The 14,574-nt window shown below is 39.5% G+C and overlaps 1 protein-coding gene across 5 annotated transcripts in view; it reads left to right on the top strand.

Annotated features, from left to right (window-relative positions):
• The window catches only part of LOC137474798 (potassium voltage-gated channel subfamily KQT member 1-like), a 407,224-nt gene that overhangs the window by 14,638 nt on the left and 378,012 nt on the right, over positions 1 to 14,574 (top strand). For all 5 annotated transcript variants that reach the window (XR_010999499.1, XM_068191686.1, XM_068191688.1 and 2 more), the window contains exons 2-3: positions 1,359 to 1,449; positions 12,050 to 12,176. Coding sequence is in view for 4 of the 5 variants with exons in the window: in XM_068191686.1 (XP_068047787.1) it covers positions 1,359 to 1,449; positions 12,050 to 12,176 (218 nt within the window). In the remaining variant the exon portion in view is untranslated. The remainder of the gene's footprint in view (positions 1 to 1,358; positions 1,450 to 12,049; positions 12,177 to 14,574) is intronic.

The following is a 14,574-nucleotide window of genomic DNA, read 5'->3' as shown; positions in this document are numbered from 1 at the left end:
CTTTGTCTCTCTATATATATAGATATATATACATATGAAGTACATCTGTGAGTAAATAAGTGGAACAGACTGCCCAGGGAAGTGGCAGAATCACCATCCTTGGAAGTATTTGAAAAATGTGTAGATGGGACACTCAGGGTTTTGTGGTGGACCTGGGATTTCCAGGGGGATGTTTTGACTCAATGATCTTTGAGGCCTTTTCCAAGCTAAATAATTCTGGGATTCTGTGTCATGTGCTCCTTTATGTCTGTGTGTACACATGACTGCTGAGCCCCCAGCCTTACATGGAAAAGCTCCTGGAGAAAGGCCAAAAGCACAGCATGGGCTGTGAGAAGAGAGGGAAAAGCAAGAGTGAGAAACAACCTCTGAGCTCTAAGGTGAGAGAAGCAGGAGAAGGGGGATGAGGTGCTGCAGGTCCTAGAGTGGAAATTCCGTGCAGCCCCTGGGGAAGGTTTATCCTGAAGGACTGCAGCTCGTGGAAGGGCCCACAATGGAGCAGGGGAGCAGTGTGAGGAGGAGGAGGAGGAGGAGGAGGGAGGAGGGGCAGAGACAAAGTGCTGTAGTCTGACCACAAACCTGCATTCCCTACCCCTCTTTGCTGCTTGGGCATGTGTGAGGGAGGGAGGCACAGGAGCTGGGAATTAGGGACTCGAATTGAGCCTGGGAAAGGGAGGTCAGGGGGACATGTTTTAGTCTTCTTCCCTGTGCTTTGTGTAGGACTTGAGGTTTGTTCCTGTCAAGTTTTAGGAGATTCCTCTATGTCTGTTCTGCAGACTGTGCAGGCACCACTAACCGGGGGCTCTGCCCTCAAGCTTAGTGACCAAACTCCTGGGCTTGTGTCAGCTGTAGACTTGATGAGGTGCATTTCATCTCTTCTTCTGGAACACTGATGAAAGTGTCCTCTGGGGCAAGACCATGGATAAACTGCAAAAGAATTAATCTTGTCACTGGTCTCTAGGTTGTACAAGAGTTTTTCCCCTTCCCAATAAGCTTTTCCACCTGTAATTTTCATGTAAAAGCTACCAAAACCCACTGAGTGTAGCTTGTGTCGTTGTTAAGTTGTACAGTAATCAGTGAAACATGAAACATTCACTATGACAACCTTCCCTGAAAAATATACTTGATAATGTGAGCTTTACCTATTGATTTACTGTGTTCAGCCTTCCTGTCATTTTTATTCCCTGTTTCTGGAAGCTGAATGAATGCAAAATGATGATACTCATTTGAGTAGGAAGAATTGACTGATTAAACACAAAGTATGTGTGATAAAAAAGTTATGTGAATGAGAGAGAGAAAAAACTAGATCTAGATTTACAGTTCAGTTTGACAAGTCACTAAACACTGTTTTCCTTTTACAGATTTCTCCTGGTGCTGATTTGTTTAATATTCAGTGTGTTGTCTACTATAGAGCACTATTCTGAGTTTGCCATTGGAACCCTTTTCTGGATGGTAAGTGAACTTTTTTGGGGAAGGGCTGATCAGTTTGACTAAACCTCAATTGCTTTCGGTAACAAGGGAGATAACTGGTTTGCTACTCTACAGAACAGGAAGGAAGAGTTCCTATCACACTGCTGTCACCACTGATTTGGATTTGAAGTTGGTGCTTGTTTGGTGGGAATCAAAAGTACAAATAACTTGCATGAGGACACTAGACAAGTCCCTCCTCTGTTCCCCCCTGCCTCTATTCATTCACCTTCAGGGAGTGAAAATGGAGATTAAACACCCTTGATAAAAATGGAGTAAAAACTTTCAAATGGTTCCTTGCAATATCTGTATTTTAGCCACTCAGATCCTCTGATCTCAGTGTGTGATGGTCTCAGTATTCTTATTGTAGTTTTCTTTTGCTAAATGGTGAATTTTAATGTGATAGAATTTGGTTTTTCCTTCTGGTTTGAAAATAAAAATCAGTTCTTTGTTTTCCTATGGCTTAGGCTACATTAGCACGTGCAGCTTTTGCATGAAGTTGACTGTGCCATCATTGGTTCCCAGAGTTATTCTGAGGTCTTGATTAAAGTTAATCCTGTAGCAAATGTTACTTGGCCTTTAGGCCACAATTCAGTGTGAAGCAAAGTGCAGTGTTCTGCCAATCATGTGTGGTTCTCTCCTGCTCCCTGAGTTGTGGTGATTGCAGGTCAGCACAGGCACTGCTGGGAGCAGTGATCCTGGCTCAGCTGATTGTTTCTGTGCAGATGGAATGTGCATGTGCAGACATGTTTTTGAACAAAGAGTAATGCGATGGAGACAGATGTGTGGCTCTCAGAGTGCCCACATAGCACTGTTTTTAGGTGAGGTTATCATCTAACAAATGAATCATGCACAGTCAATGGAACAATTTCTTGGCATCCTTGTGTCACAGCCTTACCCTGGAGGATGCCTCTCTGGAGTTTTTCCTCCTGCTGTTTCCTTAGTTTAGTTCCTAGAAATGGCCAGTACAGAGGGTAGCTGTTCTGCTGGCTACTGTAGAATTACTTGGCTAGAACACATTTGTCTTAAAACTTGGTTTGGTCTGAAATAAATTCACTTCAATTACAGAAGATTGTTTCTAGAGCTAATTAAATCAGTTCTTTTTCATAGAGTTGGGAGACTTCTTGTTGCCAGGAGTTAAATGGTTGGACTCCTGCTTGGAGCACATCTTCCCACCTTTACCTGAAGGAATTTCCAACTGTCTCTCCCATTTGAGCCAGGAAAGTGTTCACCCCACAGAAGTGTGGAGATTGCTGTTCTCTTTACTCCTGGGAGTATTGTTACTCTGATCTACTTCATACCACAGCTGACTGTTCATAAAACCAGAGTTTTATCTCTTCAAGTGCATTCTGCCTGCTCTCTTGAAACTGGGGACAGAGGACACTGCCAGTGTGGTGAGAATCAAAACTGGATCAAGTTCAAAGTGAAATTGGTTTGTTTCTCTCCTGAGTGAGGGACCCTGTAATTCTTTGTATAGCTCTCAACAGCAAATAAATACTGGCATGTGATGCTTGTGGTACTTCCCCACCTGTGAGAAAACTGCTTTTCATTATATTCAGGTAGATTAACACTTGGGAAGGATCTATGTCAAAAATGTCCTGTTGCACATTGCTAAGGCCTGGCAAGAGGGATAGTACTTGGTACTTGAAGACATGGAAATGTTTTTGTATTTTCATAGAGAGGGCGAGATGGTGTGCCTAGTACAATTTTGGAATCACTGGAGTAGAGATGAGACATTGGTGACGGATGTAGCTCTAGATGTGTCCTAAGACACCAGAGCCTGGTGTTTCAAAGATGTCATTATGTTAATGTTCTTAAGACATCTGGATGGTCTAGGAGAATTTCTTGTCAGGTGTGAAACCAATACAGACAAGCTCTGTGAATATACCAAGGAGGGAATATCAGAGAGTTTGTGGCTAGAATAGGAAAAGGGGACTGAAGTTGCTGGAAGAGTTAAAAAAACCCCAAATGTTTACTCTCCTCCGATTCCCTAAGCATATGTTCTCAAGTCTTTGACAATTCAAGTGAATTCTGGAGGAAAGGAATGTGACTTTTAACCCTGTGTTTCAGTGTGAAGGTCAATCTCTTTGAGATGACTGAAAACATTGCAAAGCCACAGGTTCAGGTACAGGCTGATGCTGGGCCTTCCCTCTGCCATAATTGTTTTATTTTATGCTCTTGCTTGGGCTCAAAGGAAATGTCTGTTCTTTGTATTTAAAAACAGAAGACAACATGTGAATCTCCATCTGTAAAATCAGTTTACTTCCATGATAGCAGGACTGGTGAAATTGCTTGTCTTGAACTTGAAATGTTGTTATTTGAAGGATGTTTTTGTTCTCATGCTACCAAATATTTTGTGTATTCCCTGTCACTCTTGCAAGAGTTCTTCCCAGCTCTGTCTGACATACTCCAATTTAATTTTTTCATATATACACATTGTATGAGATTTGTTAATTCCTGATTAGGTTTCTTTCCCTCTTCTGAGTATTTAGTAGCCAACATTTGAGGGGAGTGACAGTGGCATTGGCACAATGGCTTGTATTGGTAAGCACCAACAGAATGGGAAATGAAGAACCCAGCTTTTGCTGAATCTTTTATACTTGCAGGGAGAAGCCCGGAGTTCCCAATACTGTTAAAAATGGATCACAATGACAGTGTGCATGCTATTTAACAATGTACAGAGCTTAAATGCAGGTACCATTGGTTTTCGTTCAGATTGTGTCTGTAGTGTGGTATGAAAATGAATCTGTAGCTTCCCCAGCCTTGCTTGGTCCTGTATCTGTACCAGAGGAAGATTTCTCACTGGTCTATCCAGCAGTACTTAGGATCTAATGCTTTAAAAAGTTCTTGTACAGTGTATGAGGAAACAAGTGCAGTGGAACAAGGCAGAGATGTGAGTAAAGTATTTGCAACACTCAAGAGGATCCTCAGTTACAGCTGAGTTTCATTCCCAGCTGCCCCAGGTATAGGTAACATTTTATCCTCCCATTTTGTCTCAAGTTCTAATTCTCTAATAATACAATTATAATTTTATAATATGGTTAATATATTGTTATTCTGTTGAAAAAGTGTTTCTAAAAATTGCCAAAGCCTCTTGATTAGGCTTTTGCCTCTGTAGCAAGAGGCTGTAATGATTTCTTAATGATCTAGTAGTTTGTGTATCAGTTTTGATTTGTAAATGGCATCTAGATCTTTCAGGATATGGAATGAAAAAATGAACTATAAAATGGGCCAGGTGTACCTCCTTTGAGGATTAATCTGTTCTCATGGTTAGAGGTCATATATTTTTCTACCAGGAGAGGTCACCATGGTAGTTTCTAAAAGACTGATTTTTATTTTTATTTAATTGCAAAAGATCTTGCAAAAAGAGAGCTTCTTAGATTGTGGGACAACTTTCACTGACCGTGTCAGTCTAAAAACAAGAACAAAATACTATTTTCATCATACACATGATGTTTTTACACACTGTGAGTAACAGCACAATAAACATACAATCTGTATAATCATAGTGTTACAGGAGTAGGGGAGAAGTTTTATCTGATTTAGTATCTTGACATTAGTTACTTTTTAAATTTAAGAATACCGAGTGTATTCTTAACTTGGAGAAAACAGACTGGTTTTTCTATAAATCATATTGATTCAACCGATGAGTTCAGGCCCTGTGGTACCTCCCTTTTGGAGACAGACTTTATGCATCTGCTTTCCTCTGAAAAAGGAAAATAGAAGACCCAATATAGAGAAGAATTCCCTTTCTTTGCTAAAAAAAGCACAGGCATCTCTCCCAAACACATGAACACCATAGTTCACAGCACTGCAATACCAGAGGGTACACAGTTCCCTCAAAGACTCTCTTTTCAGAGTCCTCACTTGTTGCCTCTATTATCAGTCCTTACTGCCCTCTTGGTTGCTAGAAATTCTCATGTAGTGACTACATTTAGCATGGATTAGCACTCCCGTGCTTGCAAATTCTGTTGGAGAAAAGGCTGAGATGTGAAATCAGAAGTTCTCACTGGTGCTCAAGCTTTTCACGCCAGAGACTCACCTTGTGGCTGTATTTAGGAGGAGGATCTTGTGGAAGAGTTTTTTGGCTGCAGATGGATCCTTGTTGATATGTGGCTGTCCCAAAATCATTGCTCAGTTTTGGGTTTTTATGATTTTTTTTCTGCATTACGTGCCATGAACACACACATGTTCCTGCTCTAAATATAGGCAAGGCTGTCCAAAGTACTCAAACTTCAGAGTGACAAATGATGATTGGCTTACTTAAGCCAGCTAAGGCATGTCACTATTTAATTGCTCTGGTTCTGAACTGGACATCAGGATGGCTTTTCTCTTTGGAATAACACTATTTTCCAAGTGAGGTTTTTGAAAGGAGGCCAGTGAGGACTTCCTGTCTGCAATGGAGGAGCTCTCCTGTTGCTTTTTGTTTGTCTCTGGTTTTGCTCTGTCTCCCATCTAAGCTGTGTAGCCGTTGGGTCAACTCCAACCTGTAGCAGAGGAGAAACAAGCCTGCAAAAAGCTTAATTGAGTGGTCTCTGTGATTGCTGGTGAATGTATTCTGATAGGTTTGAGGTTGTGTTCTCCATCCCATCAAAGCAGTCAGTATTAGAAAGTAAAAAAGGTGCTGCCTTTCTTCTGCCTCTGTGCCAGTTTATAATTCTAAATCTGGTCTTTGCTATATAGCATGAACACTTAGGGCATTCCCCAGGTCTGTTTGATAAAGTGATCATTGGATAGCGCAATACATGAAGTTCACAGGTGCTGGCCTCACCACTCTGTTTCTTACAGCTGATAATGGATTTCTTGCAGGGTATCCCATAATAATTCATGGCATTTTGTGGTATTTCTGCAGTGTATATTGCCTGGGTGACAGCAGGTGTTCATGAGGTGTTCAGTCCCATGAAAGCATTGACAGCCAAACTGCCTCAGGAGAAAATACATGAATTCCTGTATACTGTGGGAGAGCCAGACTCTGCAAGTGCAGAATACACATAAATAAAATAAACTTTTAGCTCATAAGCATTTGCTGTATTCTTTTACTCCTGTAAACTTCTGAGAGAGAAAGCAAGGAGGAGAATCCCTATTTCTTTCTGTGCTTCTTGTTGGTCTGTGGGAAGATGAAAAAATAGATTGGGAATATTATATTATTACAATACAAAGCATTATTAAAATAGAGATGGAATATTGTTTCATACATAAAACATATTAGGAAAAAAATTGAGTCCACAAGTCTTTGTATAAGCTCAGGTTGTCTACTGAGTGATCTTGCTGAGTTGCCATTGCTTTTCTGGAATCAAATGCAACTCTCAAGCTTCTCAGTGTGAATTGCAATTCAGTTATTCCTATGGGTTATATTACCTTGTGCCTAATGCATCACAGAATACACTCAGTGCCTGCTGTGTGCTTTTTAAATGTCTGAAATAGAAATCCTTCTGTGGTAAGTAAGGCTGAGGCTAATTAACAAAGAGCCAACCCGTAATTCCCTTAGTCAAATTTAACTCACTGGGGCTCAGTGGAGTTCTCTGTGCAGAGAGGTTTTAGAATGTGGCCAAGAGACTTGAGAAACATTTCTTGGGAGTGAGAGGAAGGTGGAGAGACATGCAGGATTTTTTCAGTTCGTCTCCTCAAAATATTGATACCCTACCAAATCAAAAAGTTAAAAAACACGGAAGTAATTATTTAAAATTCTCAAGTGCATATTCACATTGGATTGATTCCAATCCAGGAGCAAAGCCAAACCCTTCACCACCTACCAGGGGTGGTCCCTTCAGGGATGTGCTGAGGGGAGCTGGAAGGCTTCTGTGGATCTATAGAGAAGTTAGAATTTATTGAATTCTAATTAACTTACTGAATCTTATTAATTCTCTATTTGATTATATTTACCTTAGTAGTGTCTTTCAGAATGAAGCAATCGAAAAAAAAGTCCTTGTCAAAAATAGCTGATTTTCTTTGGAGAAAAATTGTTACCTGCTTAAATAGAATTAAAAAAATAACTCTTCCTCTGTGAAGAGCTCACTTGAATGTGGCTGTCACTGGGGGAGCACTGTGTGCTTCCCTCATGAGTATACAGCTTCATTCCATGCAGGAAACAGAAAAAAGCAATAAAATGAAAGACAAGCACACTCCGGGTAGGAAGTCAGGAAATTCAGCGTATTTGTCAGGTGTGCATGGAAGGGTATCTTTTATGAAATGTTAAATCCACTTGTATACAAACACCAGCCTTTGAGTGCATTGGTTTCACCTAAAAGTTGGAAGTGTGAGCAAGCTAATGGTACTATAGGACACTTAGCAGCATTTGACATTTTTTCTTCTGTATACTGAGTATTCTATTTTCACATAGGATGTCTCTCATCTTTGCAAGAGCCAGCATGATGGTAGAAAAGAAACATTCTCAGTATCATTAGGTTTTCATGGCATTTGAGTAGCTATTAAACTGAACAGGTCACTAAATGGACATTTTCAGCGGTAAGGACTGGAAAACCTTAAAGACAGGTTATCAGATTAATTTTGGAACATAAGTACACGTGTGCAAACATTTGGACTATTAAACCTTTATGCCTCTTTCTGAGGCTTCATTGTCTGGAGCTGCCATTCCTTGATTGAATCTCCGTGAGCACACACTATTCATTTAGCCATCCCACTTCCTTCTTTTACCCCAGCACCTAAATATTCCAATAAAAAAAGTGAAGAGAGCCTTGTGTGTGCTCTCCACCTAAAACACAGCTGCAGCTGAGAAAATACCCGTCTTTTTCATGTGTGTGCTTTAATCACTCCAGCAAACTTCCCTCTCCTGCTTCCCCAGTGCAGTTATCCATAACCAAACTGGGATAAATTATAAATTCCGGGCTATATATTTAATTTACACACACACACGTGTCTGTGTAAAAGTGTTGGGTTTCTGTGTTAATACGGGCATTTTTTTATTTGGTTATCAATGACATTCTTGGATAAAAAGTTGATGGCTTTTCCACAAGGGCTTTTTTATTTGATTGATTGAATTAGATATGAGTGGAAGTTATTTGTATACATATTTCCCTTTAAGCTTATTTTTGCATAGTTTTCATTAAATTAGTAAAATGATATTGTACTAAAAATAGCATAAACATGGCTATGTATTATTTTATTATCAATTTGGTGGGGGGAGGGAAGATTTATGCCATGGCTAGACTTCAGAAATGTAAAAAAAATTCAAAGATGAAATTAATTTAAGGGCAAGGATTATTATAGTCCTTATGTGTCGAGTCTTTTTCCCAGAGATGAGGGAGAAGCACAGAGTGATGGAATGCTGCTTTAATGGAGTGATGGAATAACGGAATTACTCCAGAAGTGTTATATAGCACAGACCCAGTTTAAAATCTGTAATTAAATTCATTTGTTGGTATTCCTGTGGCAATTTTTAGTTGCCACGATCAAAACAGGAAGAGATTGTGACACGTGAGTGTGAAGAACAGAGTCTGATATGGATCTTATTTTTATGAAGTAATGATTTGTTCCCACTCATTTATTTTTGGTTTCAGCTTCATTAGAAGAGTTCATTCCTGGTTTTCTGTTGATGCCAAACTGCTTTCCAGGTTTATTAAATCTGCTCAGAATGCTTCATCATGCATTTCTTCCTTTACCACTTCCAGGAGAAGGGAAAAAACACTGCTGGGAGCCAAAATCAAAAGGGTTTGTGGGTTACTTGTGAGTGTAATCCCATTTTGAAAGCAAGGGTTCTGGAAAATTGCAGAAGGCTGGAGAATGATCTCAAACTGTCACACAGATGGATGTAAATTTAATTTGCAGATTGTTTTTCCTGATTTTGTTCTGGTTCTTATTTTGTCCACAAGTTCTCACTATCATTTGTTACCATTTTAGTGAGAATTAGTACTTTTTTCTGACTTTACAGAGAATTGCTGGGTTGTTATTTTTCCCTTTTACCAGAAGGTAAATGTGAGGCAATACATTTAAGGCTCTGAAAAGTGTTTATGTGTAGAAGAGGAAAAGGAGGGAGGTTAGGGCATTTTTTGGAAAGTAAATTTAGTGAGGTGAAGCTTGATTAGCCCTGGCAGCTCTGGAAATGGATGTCTCCTATTTTGCATTAGGAGTACACACAACAAGAAAGGAAACGCCATCAGCTTCCTTGGTTTTTTGAGGGACCACCTGCAGAGCTGTGGTGTTTGTCCAGTTTCCATGCTTTTTTGGTCTTTGGCCTGTCTGAGGCTGCCAACAAATTTGTTAATGGCTATGTTTTTGGTAATGTGGACACCTGTCCAGGACAAAATCAACTGCGATTAGTAATTAATGTCAAATTTGTGTAAGATGTAAGTTCCTCCTTTTCCTCCTTTCTGTCAACAATTTATTTTTCCTTTCCATGGACTGTGCAACCTTGTTGACTTCATCAGTGTTTTCTGGACATAACTAAGATAGGTTCTGATAATAAAATACCCTCAGGCCAGATGTAGTTGTAATTTAAATTTTAAAAGTGTCTTCAGAGGATAATCAAGGAAAATCTAAGAAGTTTTGCTTCCTTGGCACTTCTATGCTTGTCTCCTTTCTACACAACTTTTCACCAAATGCAATTATAATATGCAGGTGCATTAAAATGATTCTTCCACTGCCATAAACAGTGCTCTTCTTCCTTTAGTGGAACTTACAGATTCCTAAGAAGAAAAAGAAAACGCTAGAGTGATGATACCAGGAACCTTCTAAAAATGTAGACAATTTAATAAGTGGGAGTATTTTGCAAGATTCCAGAAATGCAAGAATTCTTTTCCTTTGCAGATTGTTCTTATGACTTGATTTGACTATTATACTTGAATAAATATTTCTATTTAGACTGTTGACAGAATGCAAACTTAGAATTACTTGTAGATGGTCTTGATAATACATATACTGAAAAATGAAACTTGGGGAGTTAATTTGCTGTGTATTTTCTTGTGCTTCTGCCTTGAAAATGGCTGTAAGCTTTCTTGAGTTTTGTACTAACCCTTGGTATATTCAGGCTAAAAGGGCCATGCAAAAAAGAGGAAGACTTTGCATATTTTCTTGGTTCTCATTCCAGGCAAAACAAGAAGGCAGAAGTGAACACAGAAATGTTAACCTAACTTTTTTAAAAATCAAAATTGACATGAATTTCTGCCTATTACTGTAGAGTTTTTTCTTACTATTTTTTTCAGTTTTGAAATATTTTGGACTCTCTTGAGCCGTTCAGAATGTCAGTTTTAAAATCAAGTTGGTATTGTCATTCAGTGAAAATTGTGATTTAAGTGTGTTTTGCTTTATGGGTGCTTTAGAATCACCCAGGTGCAGATTGAGAACACGTTCAAGTTAAAATGCAAACATTTTCCAAAGCTGTAACTCATGCAGTAGGTGTTTGGTGACTCTGAATTACTGAGTACAGTTTGGGTAGGAACAAAGCCTAGAAGGCGTGTTTGGGTTGTGCTACCACTCTGCAACACAGGAATACAAGGAAGAGAGGATCAAAGATCTCAGTGAATCTGCCCAGGTTGTGATCTTCACTACTCTTCTTTCTTTATTTCAAAATACACCTATCCTTGGTAATGCATGAGTGCTTCACAATGTAGTGCTGAAGAGGGGAGAAATATTAAAATATTAATAATTCATTTATGTACATGCTATTTATACAGCTCACCTCTGTCACCAAGCCTTATGGGTGATTTTATCTACCCAGATATCAACTGGGACTATCATACAGAGGACTCAAACAGGTCCAGGAGATTTCTGAGCATGTTGGAGATAACTTCCTGGCACAAGTGGTTGACTAGGAAAGGTATCCTCTTAGATTTGTTGTTTATGAGGGACTTGTAGGCAAAGTGATGGCTGGTGGTTGTGTCTTGGTCACAGTGACTTTGAAGGAGCCAAGTTTCAAAAGCTGATGACAGAAGAGAAACTGTCAGCAAAATATGGATCCTGGATGTGTGGAGAGCAGTAGAGGCTGCTAGGTAAAGTCTCTTGGGAATCTGCTTTTGGAGGTACTGGGGACTCTATCCTGGTTTTAAATACAAGCTGTGGGACAAGAGGCTGGAGAGCAGCCCTGCACAGAGGGACCTGGGGGTTTTGATGCAAGTTCAGTGTCAGTCACCATTGTGCCCTGGCAGCCAGAGGGGTCACCTGTGTCCTGGGGTGCAGGTGCACAGGGATGGAGGGAGGGGATTGCCCCACCCTGCTCTGCACTGGTACAGCCCTACCTCGAGTCCTGGGGGCAGTTTTGGTGTCTCAATACAAGAAGGACATCAGAACATGTGAGTGTGTCCAGAGGACAACCTGGGTAACCCAGGTGGGGAAAGGCCTGGAGGGCAAAGAAGTGTCAAAACAAAAGAATAATAATGTTGTGTTCTTCCTGTGATATGCTGGTGGAATGGAGCTTAAACCATCCGGTTCTATTCATGCAAATCACATTCAGGAACTGATTATCTCTCCCTTTTATTTACTGCCTGGCATATGTATACAAAGAGTCAATAGATTAGGCAAAATCCTTTTTATTGCATTATCTATCTTGACAAGCTCATTAGTCCTAGGAATAAATTAGATGTGCTTATAATGAAAAAACTCAGCTCTGATCTCCTCCCCTTTTCACTGTCAGGAAATAGTTCTGGTGGTGTTTTTTGGTGCTGAGTACCTGGTCCGGCTGTGGTCTGCAGGCTGTAGGAGTAAATACCTTGGCTTCCAGGGAAGGATCCGGTTTGCCAGGAAGCCAATATCCATCATTGGTAAGTTTTAAACTCTTTTGCAACCCTCCTGCTTGTTGTAAATAAAAATGTTCACTTCTGCAGGGGTCTTATTGCAGTTCTGAACTACATCTAACCCCCAAGCATTTATCTGCATTGTGATTTCTCTTCTTTTGGGTTGCTAGAACACTTAAAATTTGTCTAAGGCAGACATCAACCTTAGAAAGACAGGACTGTAAAGTGAAGAAATGACTAAACCTTGGGTAATTGCAGGAAATTGACAAGATTTTGAACACAAAATCCTTCCTTGAGTACAAACTAACACTGCTTCTAGAGCTGGTCTAGTTTTGTGATGTAACCATGAGGCCTGTAAGGAATTGGTTTTACTCCTCACTGTGTTCTTGATTTCTCTCTCAATTAATAAGAGCTTCTTAGGTGGGTATATCAGAGAAAGTGATAGTCTCATTGAACTGGGGTTTCAAGGGGTTCTCTCTGCTGGTATTTTGCTACTACCACAGCAAATATCCATGTTTGTATTGGAGCCCTTAGGGAAGACACTGTGGGTTTTGTTAAGAAAAGCTAAGAATGCCTGTAGCTGGTTGTGCACTCACAGATGTCAGTACTTCATTTAACCTTTGAAATTCCCCTAAGGATATAATACATTGGAAATCAAGATTTGCTTTTCCACATCAAATGCAGATGGAACAGTGTCTGCACTGACAGAACAAGGTAAACTTGGCAAATACCTTTGCTGGGAATGATGGAATCCTACTGACTCATCCTATAATTTTCAAATCAATACGAATAAAATACAAACACTGGAAAAAATTAAAGGATTAGAACAGAAAGTAAAACATAAAGCATTCATTTTATTTATTCATTAATACAAAAGTCTTTATTTTAAAATCAGAAAAAAATCGCCTAAAATTTCTTTGACAGCAGGGAGATTTCTTCTATGGAATTTTGTTCCCTCTAAAATTTGAACTGGTTCTTAGCAAGTTCAACACAGAAAATCCCAGGCTGAGGCAGAAGGAATATTCTGGGACACACAGGCTCAGTAAAAAGACGGGAGGTGGATTCTGATGCAAAGGTCTGGGAGATGAATGTTTAAAGAGACTGACAAGCAACCAGGAGCTTGAAGGGAAATCAGCAGGGGCTGGAAATATGTGGGACTTATAGATATCAGAGAAAGGGCAGGATATGTGAAGACCTAGGCTGTAAAAAATCAGTAAATTTGGATTAATAAAGGAAGTCTAAGCACTGGAAACTGGGATGAAAACTAGGAACAGAGGAGAAGCAGAAATAGAAGAACAGGTTTAGAGAAAAAGAAAGAAAAAGAATTATCTTTACCATGAAGAACACTTTCAGAAAAGAAGAAAATGCAAATGAAAAAAATCTCTTTTACTCTCACTACTTGGTTGAACTCATTTTCTAAGCATCAGTCACTTCCATCTTTAGTGCCTGTCTTCAGATTGATATGTGTATGTCTGACAATTTAGTAAAGACATGATGCATCATTTGCTGAAGGGCAAAGATCTGTGTTATAATGTGATGGGGAGAAAACCCACCCTAAATTCCAATGTTTACAAATATATGTTCACACACATACATGATAAAGGAACAGCATAAAAAAAAATTTGCAGTCAGGCATTGAAAAGCTAAGATTAATCCCAAATGGAAGCTCTTTCTGTAGCCTCATCCCTCCCTTTATTCATTTTCATTTTCATTCTCATTCTCATTCTCATTTTCATTGTCATTTTCATTCATGCACAATTAGTGTATTACACTATTTAAACTGTCTGTGTGCTTTCCCTTGAGGAGGAATCCAGCTTTTTACAGCAAAAATCACACTGATACTGGAAATTAATTCAACTTAGAGAGTGAAGGATGCTGTTGGTTATAGAACTTCTACAGTATTTGTTGCAGCAACTAAATGGTTGTAAATGAGGCAGGAGAATGTTTAAAAGGAGAGGAAAAAACAAGTTACCTTGTGGAAGGAAACTGCTGTTGCTGCTCAGTTTGGATCCCATCCTGCCTCTTGCCCAGGCATCCCATGGAAAGTTGGTTAAATCAATTTTCACAAGTGGGCCTCATTTTCTGGATGTCCAAAGGAAGACTTTGAAGTTGGGTTGCAGAGGTTCCAAGCCCTCACAGCTGCAAGTGAAGTCAGCAGGGCTGGTGTTTTGAAGTGCTGTATAATGTTAAGTGCTCTGAAGAATAAAGTACTGCCTGTTTCAAACTGGCAAAGGAAAGTTTACCAAAGTTTTTCCTCGTTCTGCCTCCATTTGCTACCTGCTTATAATACTATCCTTTATTTTTTGTTTAGAATTTGAAAGGGAAGTATTTAGATGTTCTAAAGAGGTTTACCACAGAAATGCCTGTAAGGAAATATATAAAAAAAAAAATCTCAGAATAATGTTACAACAAGGTTCAACAATTA

The sequence above is a fragment of the Anomalospiza imberbis genome, chromosome 5 (assembly GCF_031753505.1).
Source record: "Anomalospiza imberbis isolate Cuckoo-Finch-1a 21T00152 chromosome 5, ASM3175350v1, whole genome shotgun sequence".
In the NCBI taxonomy this organism is placed as follows: Eukaryota; Metazoa; Chordata; class Aves; order Passeriformes; family Viduidae; genus Anomalospiza; species Anomalospiza imberbis.
Note: the sequence above shows the minus strand (reverse complement) of the source record. Positions and strands in the feature narration are given on the sequence as shown.